The sequence below is a fragment of the Ruditapes philippinarum genome, unplaced genomic scaffold (genome assembly GCF_026571515.1).
Source record: "Ruditapes philippinarum isolate M1 unplaced genomic scaffold, ASM2657151v2 ctg484_1_1_1_1, whole genome shotgun sequence".
Lineage (NCBI taxonomy): Eukaryota > Metazoa > Mollusca > Bivalvia > Venerida > Veneridae > Ruditapes > Ruditapes philippinarum.
This window is the reverse complement of record NW_026853581.1, coordinates 185,398-206,313: the sequence shown is the minus strand read 5'-3', so window position 1 is coordinate 206,313 and position 20,916 is coordinate 185,398. Positions and strand designations below refer to the sequence as shown.

At 32.7% G+C, this 20,916-nt stretch overlaps 1 protein-coding gene across 1 annotated transcript; it reads left to right on the top strand.

Annotated features, from left to right (window-relative positions):
• The first annotated feature begins 14,569 nt into the window (after positions 1–14,569).
• LOC132737255 (uncharacterized) lies at positions 14,570–19,459 on the top strand. Its single transcript, XM_060724512.1, has 6 exons — positions 14,570–14,756; positions 14,897–14,929; positions 15,246–15,542; positions 15,960–16,061; positions 16,882–16,957; positions 17,615–19,459. Exons 1-6 carry the CDS (start codon positions 14,693–14,695, stop codon positions 17,958–17,960), a joined length of 918 nt encoding a protein of 305 aa, XP_060580495.1. The 5' UTR covers positions 14,570–14,692; the 3' UTR covers positions 17,961–19,459.
• The last annotated feature ends 1,457 nt before the right edge of the window (positions 19,460–20,916 follow it).

Genomic DNA, 20,916 nt, shown 5'->3' with positions numbered 1-20,916 from the left:
AACCCAATCAGAAATCCTTTTATTTAAAACCCCTGTAAATATCTTTGAAAAACACTCACTAAAGTGATACCTCTATAATTTTTTACGTCACATGGGTCATTTTTCTTAAATAAAGGAACGATAATACCATTCATCCACTGATCTGGAAATACACCGTTATCCATATACCGTTAAAAATTTCTACTAAATGTGACATCAGTATATCTGAAGATTCAATAAAATATTCATTTAAAAGCTGATCACCCGCAAAGGATTTACATTTCTTCAAATGACGTATAACGTATTCAATTTCTACAGCCGTAATTGGAGAATCTAGTTCTTCAAAAATACATTCCTCATTTACAAAATTGTGACTGCTACAGAATTGTTCAACATTATCATTGTAAACATCAGGCAAATCATCACTCAATTTAGAAAAGTATTCATTAAAATTCCTGAGTACTAATTCCGCTATTTTCATGTGAATTCTTTTTCTTAGAAAAAATTTCCAGAAATCTCCGGGTTTACAATGGCGCAGGCGCTCTATTTCTTTCATTTTACCTATTTTATATCTTCGTTTCTTAACTTTAACAATATTTTTTATAAACAGATTTATGACTACACATCAATACTCTATTTTCATCAAATTTTTACACAAATTGTATACATTTACAGCTTTAACATATTCATTCTTTGCAATAGAGCATTCATTATCGAACCATTTCGCTTTTTACAACTTGCATTTTTAAAGCGAGGCGTATCATATACAACATAATGTTTGTGAAACAGTGGTTCTGCAACACTCATTTATAATATTCGTAAATTGTTCAATACAATTGTTCATTTCTGATTTATTTCTGAAGTCGGTATTATCAGTAATGCTATTCATTTTCGGTAACATAGAAATAAGACTACGCCTAAAATCATCACGGAGGTCACTGTTCCATTTAATACTGATTCGCTCGTATTGACTAATCATTTTCATCACAGACAAAATTGCATGCTAAATTAAAACTAATTGGAGCGTGATCTGACCACTCGTTAAAATTCTTCAATAGAAAAATCTTTAAATCGTGTTTTAAAGTTTTGCTCATGTAGCAGTAAAATAGTCAATAACGCTCGAACCAGTTGTACAAGCATATGTAAAACAACCCTTATTAAAAATCATTACCAAGTCTACCGTTAGCAATTCTTAAAGAGGTAGATTTACACAAATCTAGTAGCTTGATACCAAAGCTATTATGTACATTGTTCCATAGAAATACGATCGATCGATTCGTCCGGACAGTAATCATCATTATCTATAAAATGTACAGGTCTGTCACAAATTATGTAGTCTTTCCTGTCCCCATTTCCCACCCTAGCATTCCAATCACCTATCAAATATATAATCCCTCTGTTTCATAACAATAGACATCATTTTGTATAATATCAAAAAGATCATCATTTATACAGTTATACGCCGGTGATCCATCGACCAGATATAGACACCTGCAATAAATATATCATCAGGTGTATGAAAAAAAGATTTATTTAGCTGTTAGCCATATAATATGTGTCGAAATGATTTTTTAATTATTTTAATACCCTTACTTATACTGTTTTTAATATATACAACTACGCCTCCACTGCATCGCTTCGCTCGACGATTCTGAAAACTTACGATAAAAGTTATAGCATTTATAACCATTAATTTCAAAGTCGAGTTTTTATTACCCCACGACTCAAACAGGAAAACTATATCATAGTTTGAAAGTTTTATTAATAAAATCACTGTCTTCAAGTTTATTTTTATTCAATCCATTAATGTTCCACGATAAAACACGCAGTCCAGCCTCATTGCAATGCTACTTCTTCTCACCACTTGATGCACTTGCTGGAAGCTTACCGTCACGTACCGGCAATCCATCAACGTAAAGCGTATCGTAAGCGATCCAGGACTTACGGCCCTGCTTCTGAGCAGCTTTGAGTGTTGGGATGAGAGCTTTTCTTCGTGCAGCTATTTCCGGCGGAAATTGCTCATGCATAAAAAAATCAGTTTTGTCTAGATTCACACGTTGGCGCCGTATCATCTCTCTATCTTTAAAGAATGCAAATTTTGCGACTATTCTGCGAGGTGTGGGGTTCAAACTATTTCTGTTGTTATAGCCCATACGATGCGCACGTTCAATTTTCAAATTTGAGACCAACTCATGAGCGATTTGAAGCTTTTCTACAAGAAATGTACGCAACAATGATTCCGTTTGCTCGTGTGTTTCATTCTTAAGCTCTGGGATGTTGCCAAATATCAGGTTATTGCGCATACTGAGACTTGTTATATTACCATGTTGATCATGTTGAGCATAATTGTTTATTATACAATAAATGTAATTTCTATTTTAATAAAAAAAATACAGATTTTATGAATATTGTTTTCTTTTCTTTTTTTGTGTGTTTTATGCGCTATATTAATACTGAGTTTTTACGTTTACTACTATTTTAAGAATTCAATTGTCATAATGATCGACGATTATAAGTCAAAACTTAACTGGAAAAAGTCAGTAAATCATGGTTAATCTTTCAATTTATAATATTGTTTATTCTTAAACCATATACATGTACATTTGTATTTTTCTTTATCATTTTCTAAATTATCAATCAATTGAATAATTCATAAAATCTGATTTGTAACTTTGAATAATTCCTCGGAATCTTTACTAAACACGTATAACAAATTATATAAAATGTTTTAAAGTTGATAGTGTCATATTAATGCCATAAAAATGTACATTTTTTCTCAATTATTGTACATATTTATTGTTTTTATCTCATATAGATAAAATATAACATGCGATTTGTGTTGTTGGTTTTTTTTTCGAATTATATGTTTATGTATAATAGTAATCAATCAATTCGAGAGTTGATCTGTGTTTATTAATTATTGTAACCAAACTAAGTGACAAACATTCATTTTGAAAAAAAGCTTATTTATCTGTAAAATATTTGTTCTGTTCTGTAACGATATCTACTCCAAAACCGGGAGAGACCGGACAATAAACGTGTGGTACTATTCGCCGGTCATTAGTAAATCCCGGGAGAGACCGGGAATTACCGACAGGAGTACATCCCGCCAATAATCCTTGCCGGAGAAAAAGGAAAAAGCTCTTACAACATCCATTAAACGAAACATGTAAATAATGAATACATTAAGCTTCTCCAAATAAATGTTACCTTACAGAAAAACTTTTATGGACCAAAGATTAGGCAATGGCATTTACCCCTTGAAACAACCTACTTCTAACAAAGTCCGAGAAAATTGTCAAATTCGGCAAGCAACAAATGTTTCAATCATTTATCAGTTATGACGAAATATATTCAACATATTTTATTTCAGCTTGCAAAGTTCCAAATCTTTGAAAAGCTTGAAGTAAAAATAAAATACAAAATTTCTGTGAGCTTAAGAATAAAAATATTTTGTTTAAATATCATTTGGTGAACCTGGAAAATGTAGAAAATATTTATCATGCTTAAAGTGCCATCTTGGCCATTGCTAAATAGAATTAATATTCCAAGGGACATAATACAAATTTTGAGAAATGGGAATCCCAAATGAGCAATAAAAATATATAACAGCCTCGGTTTGAGTCCGTTCATGTAATAAACTGGAAAAGGCAACACCTAACACACCCTGGCACCGGCTTGAGCTATATTTAATCTCAAACATTAAAGTGTTCAAAATAATTTTACCAAACTATCGGAATTTATGATAACATTTAGCTAGGGTACATGTGAAGATGCATGGGTACTGTTTTGTCCCTGTTGGCGGTAACTAATTATACCCATGCGATTAATGCATATCAAGATCAGCAGTCATATTCATGTTTATAACGGGGACTATATACTGATGCCATTAATTGTAGTGAATTTTCATAACAAAGAATTAAGTTTTAGCCTGCTAGCGGCAACTGACTCTATCCGTCTAATCATGGTCTGCACTGAATATTCTGTCAATACATATTGTTGTTTTTTCCTAAAACGTTTTAAACGGTTTTGTCCGGTAATAAGCGTGGTAAGGATTTAATATTTGATTTTATTTTTTAGTTTAATTTTCAGACACACTCCTGTCATTTGCTTTATTAGCATATGAATTCAGTGGCCAGTCAAGCGTGGCTTTACCAATACAATTGACCAAAAATGTTTGGCGACAGAACAGATATCGGGATGCGCTGTAAATAAGATACATTCAACATCTGCAATGCATTGCTAAATTATCATTAAATGATACATTGATATTATTTGTATTGTTTTCCTTTCATTATTATTTTGTAGATTTAAATGTGAATAAATAAATAGTGAAATAATAAGTAACACATGATGACTGAAAACGAAACAAAAAATTGGTTTATGCATGCAATAAGTTGCATAATTATGTACAAATAAATGAAACAAAAAAGAATTCAATCAATCTAAATTGTTTAATTAAAAAGTACCTTAAAGGTAATAGGGTCTTGCGCGACAATATCATTATGAATGAGCGTGTTTAAAGAATTATATCACACGAATAAAAAACACGTGAATGTGTAATACATGTAAATATATCGCTTTTGCAATTCATTGTAACATACATCGTTTAACTGCTATAAAATGGCCATAAATGGTTCTATCAGACGGTGGTAGGGGAGTAGTTTTCAAATAATAGTGGTCATGTTGCAAGCATAAAATCTATGCTATATGCAACAGAATGAACCGTACATTCAAACTGATATAAATCATTTAAATCAATTTAAGTTATGTAATCATAACATTATCTTTAATATTTTTTCCTTTAACTGAAAGTCTTTTTTGAAAAGAACATAATTTCAACACCATCATTTTGCGTCCGATATATTTCTTACGAACACGATTATTTAATGAAACAGCCATATCTGCAAGTCAAAATGTGGGTTGTAGCAGAGGATAATTGTGTCATATATGCAACACTTTATGATAAAAAGATACCCACAAAGATGAAGACAGCACAAAATGCAATACAGACTCACCATATTGAGAAATATCCAAAGCAATGAGATTTCATTGACAACGAAATTCACAAATGAAAAATCCATGATACTGGCTTACGTATAAATGAGCTAAAACAGCAAAGCAAGCTGAGTGGTCAGAAAATGACCGCTGCCTTGTCTAATGTGATTCTGTTTTTCCTTGCAAAGCACTGGTCAATAACTCGATATATTTACGCCACTGGACGCTGCAAAGACATATCCCTGAGGTCAAGCATCTCCTCATAATGACATAGAAGCAAACAATGCAAAAATATCTACTTTTTTATAAATAATTTATATATCAAAGATGCCACGAAACCTCCTAAAGCCAATGATAAGGTTTTGGAAAATAGCCAACAGAAAGGGAAAGCCATGTTTTATAGAAGAAAAAAAAGCTAGAAGTAGTCCAAGCACTTGCTAACTAGTATTTCAAAATGCTTAATGCAAGAAAAAAATGTGAATAGGTTACTTACCGGTTTGTATCAATTGCGTCACAGGAATAGAAAGTCCGTACATTTTTTATTTAGTGTGTTATATTCATTTAAAGGTCTTCCTGTACAGATCATTGTGCATATATAATGGACCACGCGACTTTACAATGACGTATTACCACGATCTTTTTTCTTGCCTCATGAAGAATGACCTAGTCTGGAAATGCCATTGTAACAGGCGTTACTTACACAAATTAAAACACCGTCTGCATTGACATTTATTTAATAAAGTCCGAAAATACTCATTTTTCCGCTAAAGAAATATGAACGTCTGGAGAGAATAAATTATGCTAAGACTTCAGAAGAGTGAGGAAAGAAAAAATAATAATAGAGAAAGTCGATGGTTGTAAATAAAGCGCACTGAATTCTGTTGCAAAAGAAAATCAGAAAAGATTTTACAAAACTCAGAGATCAAGATTTTATAACAACGTGCAGTTTGTCGAGGTTTTTTTATGCAAGATGCAAGCAAAACGAAAAAATTCATATGTATATGTTAGTTATAAAGATATTGTGTAACAATCATAAGAAGTGTTTCTAAAGATGAAAATGTCTGTTTAACCTTATGAAACATGATAGAGTTGAAAAGTAAGTTTAAGGAAAAACAAACTAACAATATAATATCTGAATTTTAATTAAATAGTTTTGGTAATTTGGAAACAAAAAGGTAAAATTTAATTAAGAAATTCATACTCAAAATATTTATCACTATAGCAAATATTTGTTTGAATATTACTTAATAGATTGACTTAGCTCTTGTTTTCATCCTTATTTGGGAAAAAGTATTTGTATATAGACATTCGATTTCTTTTTATTCCAAAGAGTATTTGAAAATTAAAACATATTATAAATGCCATTTTTTTAATGAATCGGATTGGTTACATAGTCTGAACAGTAATGAAAAATCGAATTTACTAAATTACTAAGCAATTTATTTCGACGAAAATCTAAAAGAAACTCATATTTAAATATAACAACTTAAAATGTCCCATGAGCGCAAAAAAAGTTCATTATGTAAGCTTCCAAAATTAATGTAAGAGTAAAAGTTAAATACAGCATATTATTCAACCATCAAACATGCATAATCCATCTGCACCATATAGTAGTCATAACAATTGGCTAACAAGAAAAGGATTGATGCAAAGCATCAAAGGGCGTCCAAGCAAGAAATGCAGCAAGTGAAGATGAACTAGTACACATATGATGACAAGTAATTCTTATAAACTACCAGAAATGTATATCACTTATGAATGAGCGGGCGAAAGACATTGTTCATTATGAACTTTGATTGACATGCTAGAGATTAGAATATTACTTGTTATTTCTTTATGATCGTGGTTATTAATAGCAACGGATATACATGTATGCAATCATTTATAATCCATATGTGTAACGCATGATCAACACGTACCACACATTTGTAATTGTCCCTTATTATGTTATCGCTATTAGCGAAGACCCCCTTAAGGTATCTGTTCACACTTTAAGTTAGTAAAAATATGACACTGGTTATATTACCATGTTGATCATAATTGTTTATTATACAATAATTGTAATATCTATTAATTTTAATTAAAAAAAAATACAAATTTTATGAATATTGTTTTCTTTTATTCTTTTTTGTGTTTTATGTGCTATTTTAATACTGAGTTTTTACTACTCTTTTTTTATTAAAATTGTAAAATAAATTTTAAGAATTCAATTGTCATATTGACCGACGATTATAAGTCAAAGCTTAACTGGAAAAAGTCAGTAAATTATGGTTTATCTTTCAATATATAATACTGTTTATTCTTAAACCATGTACATGTACATTGTATTTTTCTTTATCATTTTTTAAATTATCAATCAATTGAATAATTCATAAAATCTAATTTGTAACTTTGAATAATTCCTCGGCATCTTTACTAAACACGGATAACAAATTAAATAAAATGTTTCAAAGTTGATAATGTCATTTTAATACCATAAAAAATGTACCTTTTTCTCAATTATTGTACATATCACGGATTTATATTACAAATAAATCCGTGTACATATTTATTGTTTTTATCTCATATAGATAAAATGAAACATGCTATTGTTGTTTTTTTTCTAATTGTAACGATATCAAACATCTACTCCATAACCGGGAGAGACCGGACAATAAATGTGTGGTACTATTCGCCGGTCACTAGTAAATCCTGGTCAAAATAGACCGGGAGAGACCGGCATTTACCGATAGGAGTAATAAATAGATATATCTATAAATAGGTTTTTGGAATATTTAGGTCATCAACTGATCATACTAGGATACATGTACAACAATAACATACCATGATAACCGACTGTGTACTACAAAATGATAAATAAAAAACTCCGAAGAGCGCGATTTATTGACGGAAAAGGTTATGCAAAATGTTTGCATTGCGAAAATTCATTGTAACATATCGCGACATTTCATTCTTAATTAATAATAATCAAGCACCCTCATACCGATCGGAATTTTCGGCTTTTATTAAGACCGACTAAAAGGCTCGAGAAGTTGCTGTCGCCCTTTCACAAAATCTGATTTCATTCCATAAGAGCGCCGCGCTTCGGCGCGGACGCCAATAATACCAACCAAATCTTTAACCTACCTGTACCGAGCGGTAAATTTCAGCTATCTGCCATCACTGCAGTGATCTGCCATCACTGGCGCCAGTAATACGGTACGCAATAGATCAAATAAATTATAATATGAAACGGGGATGTGCTCCCTTCTGTTTGGGGGGGGGGGGGGGGGGGGGAGTTGAAGGGGGGCGGCAGTGCCCTTCATCGTCAAGAAAATATGGACTTGTGAGAGGCTAAAAATGACCCCAGATCGATCATAAGGTACCGTGTAACAAACGCTGACAAGCATTTGACTCTAACTCAATCCATTGAGAAGTTGCAGCACTTTGAAATCAATTTTGATGGAAAAAATCAACGCAAAATATTGATTTTTGGCAATTTTGAGATGTCTCCTCGTTGCCATGGTAACAGGAAATTTAAGCATGAGCATGTTGTTGCAAAGGCAACGGTCCAGTAAACATTTTTGCCAAGTTTGATTAGTATTGAAGCAGTTTTTATAGTTTTATATCAATTTGAAGTTGTAATGGGAGACTTTTCAATGAAAACAGCCATTTTTCACAAAATGCTCATGAAGTAATGGATTAAGTACATATATGTGTTATGCAAATAAATTCAACAATAAAAAAACACAACAGTATGGTTGCTGATTTGTGCCATTCGTGTTTTCGCCCCGCGACCAGCCAAGCGAAAGGTCGAGAATTAACAAGTTAAAATGGCGAAGGCGCGGAGCGAAAACTCGCAAGTTAGCGAGGGCGCGCGGCGAATTTTAATAGATAAAACTTCGCCCCCGTAGTCGCGGAGCGAAATAAAACGGTGGGGCGCGGAGCGAAAACACGATAATTAGCGCCCCCCCCCCCCCCGCTAATTAGCGGGTTTTCGCTCTGTGCCCCCGCCGTTAAAACTTGTTAATTCTCGACTGTTCGCCTGGCGTGGTCGCGAGGCGAACACAAGCTATTAAGTGGGGGCGCAGGTTTAAACTTCGCCCCGCGCCCCGCTAATAAGCGTATTTCCACCCCCGCCATTTTAACTTGTTAATTTTCGACTTTTCGCTTGGCGGGGTCGCGGGGCGAAACACGAATGGCACAAATCAACCTCTATACCCCAGCGTTAAACAAATGACGTCAGGAATAACGTCAGACATTCCTTTCACACTTTTTCAACGTAATCACCGTGGATCTTAAATCATGTTAATGCATTTTCATAGTATATGTTACCATTTAGTGTTTGTATCATTCAACCAGTCACTGTCGTATGACGAAAGATTGACGTTTTTCTTCAATACCTGCTCTAAGTCACGTTTGAGAACTTGAAGTCAAACTTTTTAAATTGTGGTACCGGTATTAACAACAAAACATTGTATTTTATCATTTAAATAATTTTATTAGTAATTTACCACCTAGAAAAAGTTTTAAATATGTTGATTTCCTAGCGGTCACTATTTGGCCTTCTTGAACCTGATGCTGTAGGGCCATACCCTTCCCATCTTTTAGAAAAATAAACATAAATGATAAACACGTGTTTCTAACCACTCTTTTGTACTCTGGTCTTCTTTGGGGGAGGGGTCCCAGAGGTGTTCCACACACATAACCATTCTTTTCTCTGCGGTTCAAATTGAAGGAACCATGTCGTGTCGTCGATACTATGCAGTCAAAGAATTCTTCGCCTCCACGCTCGTAACCACCGGGCGCACACTTTAGACACTCCTAGCTCTTTAGATATATACTGTTGAAGTGGAAACATCCAGTTTAGTAGCTAAACTTCTCAATGTATATCGCCTGTCACTGTGTACCATATCATTTCTCTTTTTTTCTATAATCGCTCATTCTTATTATATCGAGCATCTTTGTTTAAGAAACAGTCGGTGCTTCTTAAAGTAGTACTTACACTACGTAGCACTTTTAACCGTTCAAAATGCTTATCAATAAAATATGCCTTTTTCAGGTGCACCAGGGTTTCCGATGCGCATTGAAAAAAAACCCGCAACATTTAGGCACATGCACGACTATGAAAGAAGTCTATTTAATTTTTTTTAAAGTTTCATAGTAATAAGACAAATAATAACGATGCTACACGTAAAGTCTACAAACTTCCCGATTAGCCCTCGAATGATATAAACCGTCTTCTTTTATAACACTTGAACAGTACACCATATTAAGTCCAAAAACTAACTTGGACTCATTGAATTATTCCTAAAATACGAATTATTAAAACAGGAAAAATGATATATTAAAACAAGAAATATAATACATTGTATAAGAACGATTCAGTTTTCAATGAAACCTGAACCACAGTAAAAACAAAGAAGACATCAAATACATTGATTCCCGGACGCAGTCGTCCGAGTTTGTAAGTAATGGTTACGAAGGTTGTGCGCACTCAATCGAAACATATTTTTATATGAAATTTGATTAAAAATAATACAAGTTCATAATTATATCAATTAAATTAAATAATTAAATAAAACTTGTCCCTGCATACGATTTTGTTGTAACTTGAAGTAACAAAGGACATACTTCACTAATTTATTTTATGACATTAATTCAGTTTTAGTTACATGTATCAGTTCTGTTCTGTTCTTAAAAAATAGACAAATTGGCTGTATACCTGAGAACTGTCTTTTATATTTTGCATCTTTTAATAGACACAGACATAAAATTCATCTGTAAGGGCTTCCCGCGCTAACCATTTTGTACTTTCTTGTATTTGAACTTGTGCCACTGTTAACATTATTTTATGTGAACTATGTTGCTAAAATGTTGTTATAACATTTATGCAAATAAAAAGCTGATGTTGTTGTTGTTGTAATCAAGTATATTTGTATTGATATAATGTTGAAGTTTCAACTTAAATATATCAAACTAATTCTGGGTCTTAAACAATCTACACCGAACTGTATGATTTATGGTGAATTAGTCTATACAAATTCACTTAAGAGTGCTTTGCTACTGGTCAAAGCTTTTGTCATTTAGAAGTGACAAAATATGTAAAATAGTCTACAATACTGGTCTAGCATTACATTCTAACAATATGTGTAAGTTTCCATGGATAAACTTTGTCAAGAAAACTCATGATGATTTGGGACTTTCTGAGTATTTTATAAATCAGAATGTTTGTAATTTGTTAAAGTTCAAAGTTGTTTTGAATAAATGGTACAACATAGTGGATACATCTCCTAAATGTTTAGTTTATCGTGTGTTTAAAAAGGAATGAAAGTTTGAAGAATATTTAGACGAACTACATGTTGATCTTATGCAATATCTTTGCAAATTTAGAACTACAAATCACCATCTCCCCGTAGAAAAGGGCCGCCATCTTGGCATTGAAAGAAATCTTAGAACCCGTACTCATTGTAATAAAAATGTAATTGGTGATGAATTTCATTATTTGCTTGAATGTGATTCTTTTAAAGAAATTAGAACAAAAATGTTGAGAAAATATTATCATTGTCACTCAAATGCCTATAAATTGACTGAACTAATGAACAGTTAAGATCATGTTTAATTACCAAAATTAGCTTTACTTTGTCAGAAAATCCAATTAGTTGTTAAATGAGATCTTTTTTGGTAACTTGTCATTCTCTTAATTTTGTTATTTTCTTTTTTACAACATTTGGTATAACAACAATTGCATATAGACCTTTTTACAATTATTATTCATTATAAGTGTTGAAATTGTGTCAATCTTGTAATTGTTTATTACCTATGTTTGATGAAGTTTTTGTTGTTTTGTTAGCTGTTTATATTCATATGAAAATGTGTTTTCAATGAATAAAAGATTTGAATTGAATATTATACCCTTGACCAGCGTATACAAAAACTTAGTTTTGTGATTATTGACTGCTCCTCAGTTTTTAGGGAAAGAATACTTAGTTTTGTGATAATTGACTGCTCCTCAGTTTTTAGGGAAATAATTCTTTTTCAATTATGTATAATAATCAGTTGCCTATAAGTTCAAGAAATTTTTATGGTAATTGTTCTCAATTAGACAACATTGCTAGGGTATTTCGTACGAAGTAATAATTATTACAAGACTTTTCAGATTAGCAATGGTTTCTTACTTTATTTGTAATAATTTTGCCGGCTCGCCACGGCGAGCCGGTATTACGTTAGGATTTTACTGAGAAACAACCTAAAACTCCGAATCCATCCACAAATTTAATCGAAGCTTGGCTTCCAGCTTTCTACAAAATTTATCTGCCCGGGCTGGAATCTATAATTATTTAGCCAATCAAATTTAATCTTACATAGCGTCAAAAAACCTTCAATTTTCACTTCATTTTTAAAAAACAGCAAGTATTGCTTTGAGCGCAAAGATATAATGATGATTAAAATGTTTGTTTTCATGAATTCTTTTCAATAAATCATATTTACACTGACTTTTGATTTAGCGATTTCATCTGTTTTCTCTGTAGTAAGTTTTCGTTTGGTTAATTAACATAACTGTACATCTGGTTCTGTGCATTTCTTTCTTTTTCTTTTTTTCCGGTCATTTTATCCTTTCCGGTGGGGGAAAATCCCGGGATCCGGGACGCCCGGGATCCGGGATAGTATTAGATATATAGGGAAAAGGAATAAACTACATGTATATTTGTGTTGATTATTGTCGTTGAATCTTTGTACAGGAGATGATCATTATACCAAGCCCTTTTACAATATAATTCCCTTTTATGCTCACTATGGGCAAGTTGTGCTCTGGTGAGCATAAACAGGAATTGGGATCCCTATTCATCTGTTGACCCTTATTTAGTTTATCTTTAAATGATATCTATGAAACCAAAGACTGCACATTAACCACACTAAAGGAGTCCTCTTTCATAGTTGTTCAATTTGTTCTACACATAGGTCAAGGACACGTCTTATATAGAAACATATACGCACACCTTTATACCTTATTAATGCCTAAACCTTAAATATTTGGCATGTGGTATTGCCTTGATGACCACTTAAAAATTTTGTTCATGTATCTACATCATATCCATTTGTTTAAAATGATTCACATACGAAGTGGACATAATTTTTATTAAAATGCTTAGGGAAAATATGTTTAAGTCTTATTGATATAAACTTCAATGCCTCCAGCTTTAATATTGAATATGTACCAATGCCTTGAGAACTTGTACAAATCAAATGTTAATCATGCCCCATGAATCTAAATTCGCCCACACCCAAGAGAGTTCTTCAGTAATATATTCCTGCATAGGACTTGTCTTTCACTCATTCCAATACTAAATAACATATTACAACTTAACTTCGTATAAAGAGACATCTTTATGAATTCTACCTATCTAACATTTTTTTTGGTCAAGGTCAACAGGCCATATAGTAAATGTGCATAGACATAGGGACTTCATTCTATCTGTTTACATGCATCTTCATATATACTCATATTCCTCTTTGTTAAACTGAGAGAACTGGCTTCCATAACTTTATATGTCACTTTTATTTTGATGTTTGCTGAAGTCTCTTCAGCTAACAGAACTGTCATTTTTACATTTAAACACTACCCTGGAAAAAAAATTACGAAGCGAGTCGCTGCTAGCTTTTTTAAAAGCTAACCTTGTGTAAATAAACTTGGAATTGAGGTAAAAAGAGAGGTAACTCTGCAATGCATATTGGAAATCCTTGCAGTATGGACACATTATGTTACTTAATTCAGAATAGAATTGCAATACACACTTATAAAATAATGTAATTGAAATAATTTTATATGTTATGTATGATAAGACTTTAATAACAATTATCGTTTTATTCTGATTTCATTTTTGTTAATATAAGGGAGGTAAATATATCAATATTATTAAATATGGATTTTAGAGTTGTGTCTCTTAGTTGCATTTTCTGTATACATGTTTATACTTTAGCACATAATATATGATAGATGCGCGCTATATTACTTATAACATATCACTCGTTGGACAGAATATTACGTAAGATTAAACCTATTTATGGGATTGAAAATTTTATCCAAGCCCTTTTGTGCCATTGTAGAAAAATATAAATCATTAGGACCAACCCATAATATAAATTGATGAGTTATACGATCTAGTTTAAATGCCCGCAATGACCAATTTTATCCGATGTTAACAACAACAACAACAACAACAACACAACAATAACAACGAACAATGGCTAAAATTGTTATACATGTACAATATTATTTGAGGTATAAGATGCAGATTTCGCAAATTTGTGAAACATTATAGTAAAAATTATCATAAGATTCTTCTTTAAACAAATGTATTTTTTCCCTCTTCCATTGTACTATAAAATGTTGCGTGAACCATTTAATGCAACATTGGTTCTTGTATTTAACTATTCATTAATTATTCTAGGTGAAAGCTACTTGTGAATGTCATGGTGCAATTTTGATGCATTCTTCAGATCTATACGCATTCTGAAAGTTCATATTGTGTCATGTATTTATAATGTATACTAAAGTTATTTTAAAATTAACTTCCTCACTTTCATATATAATAGAACACAATGCTGAATGTGGAACTGACACATACGGGGGTCACACTTTGCAAGAGCAAGGTCCACTGACCAGGAAATTTAGTGCTAAGCCACTACCGTGCAGACATGATTTAACGAGGCTTGTTTAGATTTAAAATTTAACATGAGTACTTATTTTGACAAATTTATTCTAATCTGCGTTTTTTCTTACATGTGGACTTCATGTGGTATGTTTAACTTTTTATCCTTTTCAGTTGTTTCAAAGTTTTTACTTTTTCATTAAAAAGCGCTGACTTATTATTACTTGGAGTCTTTTTTCTAAGTTGAAATTGAAATTATTCAAAAAGATTGGATGTTTTTTTTTCAGAAACGCACAGATTTTGTGGCGACAGAAAGCCAGGTGAGCACTTAATTTGTTGACAAGATAATTAGAAAATAGTTGATACTAAGAACAATATATCCTATATTTCCTGTAACAGTTAAATATGTTTTAAAAGTTTTAAAAAGAAATTTACATCTTATTGGTGTGTGTTTTTTTCCGATATAAACAATAAACAAATATTGGTACAAATTAAAATTATTGAGGGATATAGTCTTTTAAACATTTAAAAAAAACATCGTGATAAAAATTTTGGCTCGGAGTGAAAAAAAAAAGATTTTTTTTTAATGACGAGTCACTGTAAGTTATGTACAATATGTATGCTCTTTCTTCACAGTTCTGCGTATTTGCAAGGACGGCAAGGTGCCCGACACGACAACCGTTTTTATCGATACCGCTCGTGATCAACCGTTAAATGAAAACCCGTGCCATTGCACGATTTCTTCAAATCACAAAGATATTCATGTAATCATTGAATACGTCGATAGTTCAAATGGTTCAAATGCAAAAAACTTTCAATTTGCTATCAACAATAAAACAACCCGTCTAACAACATTGAGGTATGAAACAAAACTGGTTTTTCCCACAAGGTTGAGCTTTGTCAAAGGAGGAGTATGCTTAAAGATAGCAAAAGGTTGGTTTGTTTGTTGTTTTGTTGTTATTTTTTCTTCTTCATTTATTTTCAGTATTTTACCAAAATTCCTTACATACAGTTTTCGTATGATTGAAAAACTGTTTCTATGATACCAAATATTCTTGTTTGTAATAATTTTAACTTAATCTTCCATAATGTTATTCCTTTTTATCTTTTATCTACATTCAGACTTAAAATAAGGTAAGCTTATGATCAAAAGACGGGCCCCTGGTTATTAAAGGGTGCTATATGTTGGTGTTTTTTCCCGGTACTGATTTCATGCTTAAATGCGATCTTTTAAAAAGATAGTAAATATAATGTTTGTGTACATGAAAATCTAAACTGAATTTGGTATTATAATAAATGTCTGACTAATGACGTGAAATGAGTCATGTTGACCACGTGGAATACTTGCAGATCCAAATTTATCCTCAAGTTCAGATGTCGGGAAATTTAAAGTAACATGTGCAATGTCATCAGTTTCTTCGACAGATTATGGTACCCGGAAATCTCATGCAGGTAACTTACTCATATAAAAGTAATTTCTGTAAAGGAACTTGCTATGGTGGCTGATTTGGTACCGTTTGCGCGTTGCCTTGCCGATAGCGACAACACAACCTATATCGTTATCGCCTTTTCGCCTTGACGCCAGCGAAACGCGAGTTGTCGGACTGTGGTCTTGTCGTCCTCTCGCTAGCGAAGCACGCCAAACGACGCGTTGCCGTGCGGTGCGTTGTCGCTATATCGCCCTGTCGCTTTGATTATATATATGCAAATAGCCAATCCTTTGATTTGAGCCAAACGACAATGTGACATCGCGGCAACATACCGCACGACAACGCGCCGTTCGTTTGGTGTGCATCGTAAGCGACAGGACGACAAGACGAAAGTCCGACAATGTGCCGTTTGGTGCTTTGTCGTTCTGGCGCTAGCGACAACACGACGCACAAAGGTGTTCGAAACCAGACACCATAACTAACAGATAAAGAAATAAAGATTTCAACACGAAAGAGAGGACGTAAAATCAAATGAAAATAACCTGACTCATTTACGTCATTAAGATCCATGAGCTCGTAAAATCGTCGTCACGAGACAGCAACGTCACCGCATGGTGTCGGAAGAAGAAAACATTGATGTCGCATTCATTTAAACTATTACAAATTCAAGTATCATGAAATAAAAGATAAATTTATATCATAATAACAAATCTTATATACCCCAAACGCTTTCAATTTCGAGTTTTTTTTAATCATTTGTATAAAAAAAATATTCATTGTCAATTCACTGATAATAAACGGGGGGAAATGCCACATGTAAGAATCTGACATTTCTTTTCCAGTTGCAATTGTTTTGTCCGTGACAGGAACTTTACTTCTCATTTCCGGAGCAGTTATTATGCTGGTTGCTTTTAAGAGGTATTTATCACATCTACATTTTATATATTAAGTTACAACAGTTAGTCAATGGCATATGTTTATCTCAGAATAAAAGTCATACGTTAGTACAAAGATTTGTGTCCATACGTCATACGTTTTTTTTAAGACAATACAACAAAGCATAAGAGATAACACATATAATACAAAATCTTATTTTCAATAAGGTCTTCAATAAACATAACAACAGACATATTACAAACAATTATAAAAATCACAACATTCAGTACATCTTAACTAACAAAGAAGACAGACATAACATTATATTTATAGTATAGATATATTGTCTATATATTCATCTTTTGATAATAATACATGTTTGAAATGCGATTTAAACAATTTAAAAGTTGAAGAAAGGAAAAGTGTTCCATAAATCCATTCAAGAATAATAAAAAATATGTTTCAAATAATTTGTTTTAGGTCGTTTATGCATGATATTTTTGTTTGACGTTAAAGACCTCTTTAAAAGTATCTGAATGTCTTAAGTACGATTGCAGAGGTCAATGGGGTCATGACTGGATGACCATTTTAACTGTAACAATTTTATCAATATCTCTTCTTAATTTGTATATTATCTCTTCTTGATTTGTCATTTTATCTCTTCTTTATTTGTCATTTCACTATTCCATTTTGATTTAGATATCGCCTGGCACAAAAAACTCAGCTTCAAAAAAATGACGACCATGCGCCATTGTCATCAGAGCATTCAACGACACAATGTCAAGGACGTCAGACGTACGCTTCCGGTGCGGAACATTACCTTAAAATGTCCGATAACCTTAGTAAAATAAACAAATCATCCTCCAAGCCACTTCGTGAAGAAGAAGAATCCTACGAGTTGGTTGTTGTAGGCAGGAATCCCTTGGTAAAAGATCTGGGCGAAGGTCAAGGTCAACAGAATACCAGGCCACATATATACGAAAACACGCTCGCTCAAGCCGAGTCCCGCACTAATAGCAAAGCCTTATATGTAAACACTCGATAGATATCTACACAATATAATATAAATATAAGAGCCGCGTCACACCAAAACCAACATAATGCGTTTTATTTTGTTAACGAAAGTAGCAAATTAAGACAATACAATAAAGCACAAGTAGAGATTTTGATGCTAAAGCATCAAGTCGCCGGATAGAAAATGACTGTATTATCATAAATATAAAAACAATCAGTTTAATTAATGGTTCAGGTATAAAGAAAAGAGGAACAATTTATGTTGAGTAACTGTTTATTCACAATAAAACATCATATATGAAGCAAACTTGCTTAGCAATATTGTTAAGGAACTGCTATGATTATTAAGCAAGTATTTCGTACGTTAGTTTACGTAATTTATTATGATTTATGCTAAAGATTTTATTGATAGTATAGATCTCGATATTAAATTAATTAATATGTGGTAAGTATAGGACGAAGTTGTGACCTAGTAGGCCAAATTCGAATCTTTGAAAATCCCTTTTGCAGTTTTCATAAAACTATTTTTTTGCGCTATCGAAAAAAATAAGCTATTTAGTTGAAATAAATATTCCTGTCGTTACATACGATATAGTTAACGTTTAATTGCCTTTCAGTTCGATAAAATATTAACAAAAAGATATTTTATTAGTTTTCATTATTATGTGTCGTACCGTTTTGGTAACCTGCGCGACGGAAATCGACGGAATATAACGAAGACGACGATTACCACTATTTATTTCAATAAATGTGCCTCTTTAGCATAAATCTATTTTGTGATGTTCAACCTAAACTAAACTATTGAACATTGACAGAAAGGGCAAAATTTAACCCTTTACCAAGATAAAATGAAAAGGTTTTGAAAATTTATTTAATTCTTTAATGTACTAATCCTTTCTAATGATATAAAATATGAAACTGATTAATGAAAGATAACTTTGTAATTATTTATACATTTGCATCTAATTAGCCCCCATACCGTTTTCCAACTAGTATGTCTTATCAGCAATCTGTTACTATTAATAGATTCTATAACACTAACATACAACGTGTAGTCACGTGATTCTTACAATAGAACAGGGAGAATCTGTTTATAATTAGATAAAATAATGAAATATAATAGGTGTCATAAGATATAAAACAACCAGATAATTTAAATGTGTCATTTTAAATATCATTCATGATTTATCAATCATAAAATAGCAACGCTTGACACTTAGAAAAAAGTAAAAGTATCCCTAAATTCAATGACTGGTCCATAGGGATACGTTATTAATTCATTTTATGAAAATTGTAATGTTGCTTTTTAAGATGTCAATATTTGTATATTTCATTTCATTTAGCAACGTTAATTTATTTTTGAATTTTTAAGATTCTGAAAAATAATTGTGGTCCTTAATTGTTCAGTAATTGATTTGCTTTTATTTTCAGATTTTAAGGCCTTCTCCTACCATAGATATAATATTAAACTGTTACAAATATAGTCGCCGGTTTCTACCGGCGACTAATCATAGATACACATAATTGAGCCGCGTCACGACAAAACCAACATAGTGCGTTTGCGACAAGCATGGATCCAGACCAGCCTGCGCATCCGCGCATTTTGATCAGGATCGATGCTGTTCGCTATCAGTTTCTCTACTTGTAGTAGGTTGGTAAGCAAACAGCATGGATCCTGATCAGACTGCGCGGATGCGCAGGCTGGCCTGGATCTATGCTGGTCGCAAACCCATTATGTTGATTTTGTCGTGACACGGCTCAATTATGTGTGTAAGAAGTGTATATCATATACATACAATTTGTGTTTTGTTTTGCGTAAATACGCTTAATGATAGAATGATATCTGTCTTAAGTATTTATTTACCACTAATATCATTAAAGTTCGAGACATGTTGTTTTCTTGTGTCAAAAAGTGATAGTATTTTTCGTTCACGTTTTCTTAATGCTAGAAATATTATGCAACTTAATGATACATGTTTATAAAGTTTTGGCATTGACCATTTGACAAAAATTTATGCTTTTTTGCTACCCGTACTGTGTACGCATGTGCTTAATGCCCGGATGTATTCAGAAATAAACTCTTGAAACTGTTGTAAACATACCGTACAGTAACAAAATAAATCAGATTTTTGAACAAGATAAATAATTTAATAGAAATGCCACGTGTCAGTTGTCCATAACACTTTTCTTGATCTAATGCATTGTATGTGCTACATCTTTATTTTCGAAATAAGCGAACAAAAATATCTAAGGTACATGAAAAGAAATCAATATTTGAGCCGCGTCACGACAAAACCAACGTAATGCGATTGCCACCACCATATGCTGTTCGCTTACAAACCATATTACAAGTAGAGAAACTGATAGCAAACAGCATGGATCCTGATCAGGATGCGCAGGCTGGTCTGGATCCATGCTGGCGGCAAACGCATTACGTTGGTTTTGTCGTGACGCGACTCCTTTAATTATTTATCCCTGTTATTTATTTAATCATTATTGAAACTAAGGAAATAAAATCTATAAGTAGAGATACAATGCAGTACAGAAAAAAATTACCAGAAACAAAATCACATATTTTTCCACGTGCGGATGTGACTCATTCATGATATTCTTTAATGACAATAAACATGCACATGTAAAATTGTTGTTTTAAAGTGATATTATGTTCATTGTTTTCGCTGTAAAGTTGATTTAAATTAGTAATATATTTGAGCCGTGTCACGAAAAAACCAACATAATGGATTTGCGACCAGCATGGATCCAGACCAGCCTGCGCATCCGCGCAGTCTGATCAGGATCCATGCTGTTCGCTTACACACCCTATAACAAGTAAAGAAACTGATAGCGAACAGCATGGATTTTGATTAGACTGCGCGGATGCGCAGGTTGGTCTGGACCCATGCTGGTCGCAAACCCATTATGTTGGTTTTGTCGTGACACGGCTCATTTCAAGAGGCAGATAATCATAATAGTGAAATGGCCAATAA

What these genes read in the sequence shown, in the direction of transcription:
- LOC132737255 (XM_060724512.1), top strand. Translation starts at nt 14,693, where the DNA reads ATGAGTACTTATTTTGACAAATTTATTCTAATCTGCGTTTTTTCTTAC. An exon ending in TTACATGTGGACTTCATGTG is followed by an intron (nt 14,757 to 14,896) that starts GTATGTTTAACT and finishes TTTTTTTTTCAG; the next exon opens with AAACGCACAGATTTTGTGGC. An exon ending in ATGCTGGTTGCTTTTAAGAG is followed by an intron (nt 16,958 to 17,614) that starts GTATTTATCACA and finishes ATTTTGATTTAG; the next exon opens with ATATCGCCTGGCACAAAAAA.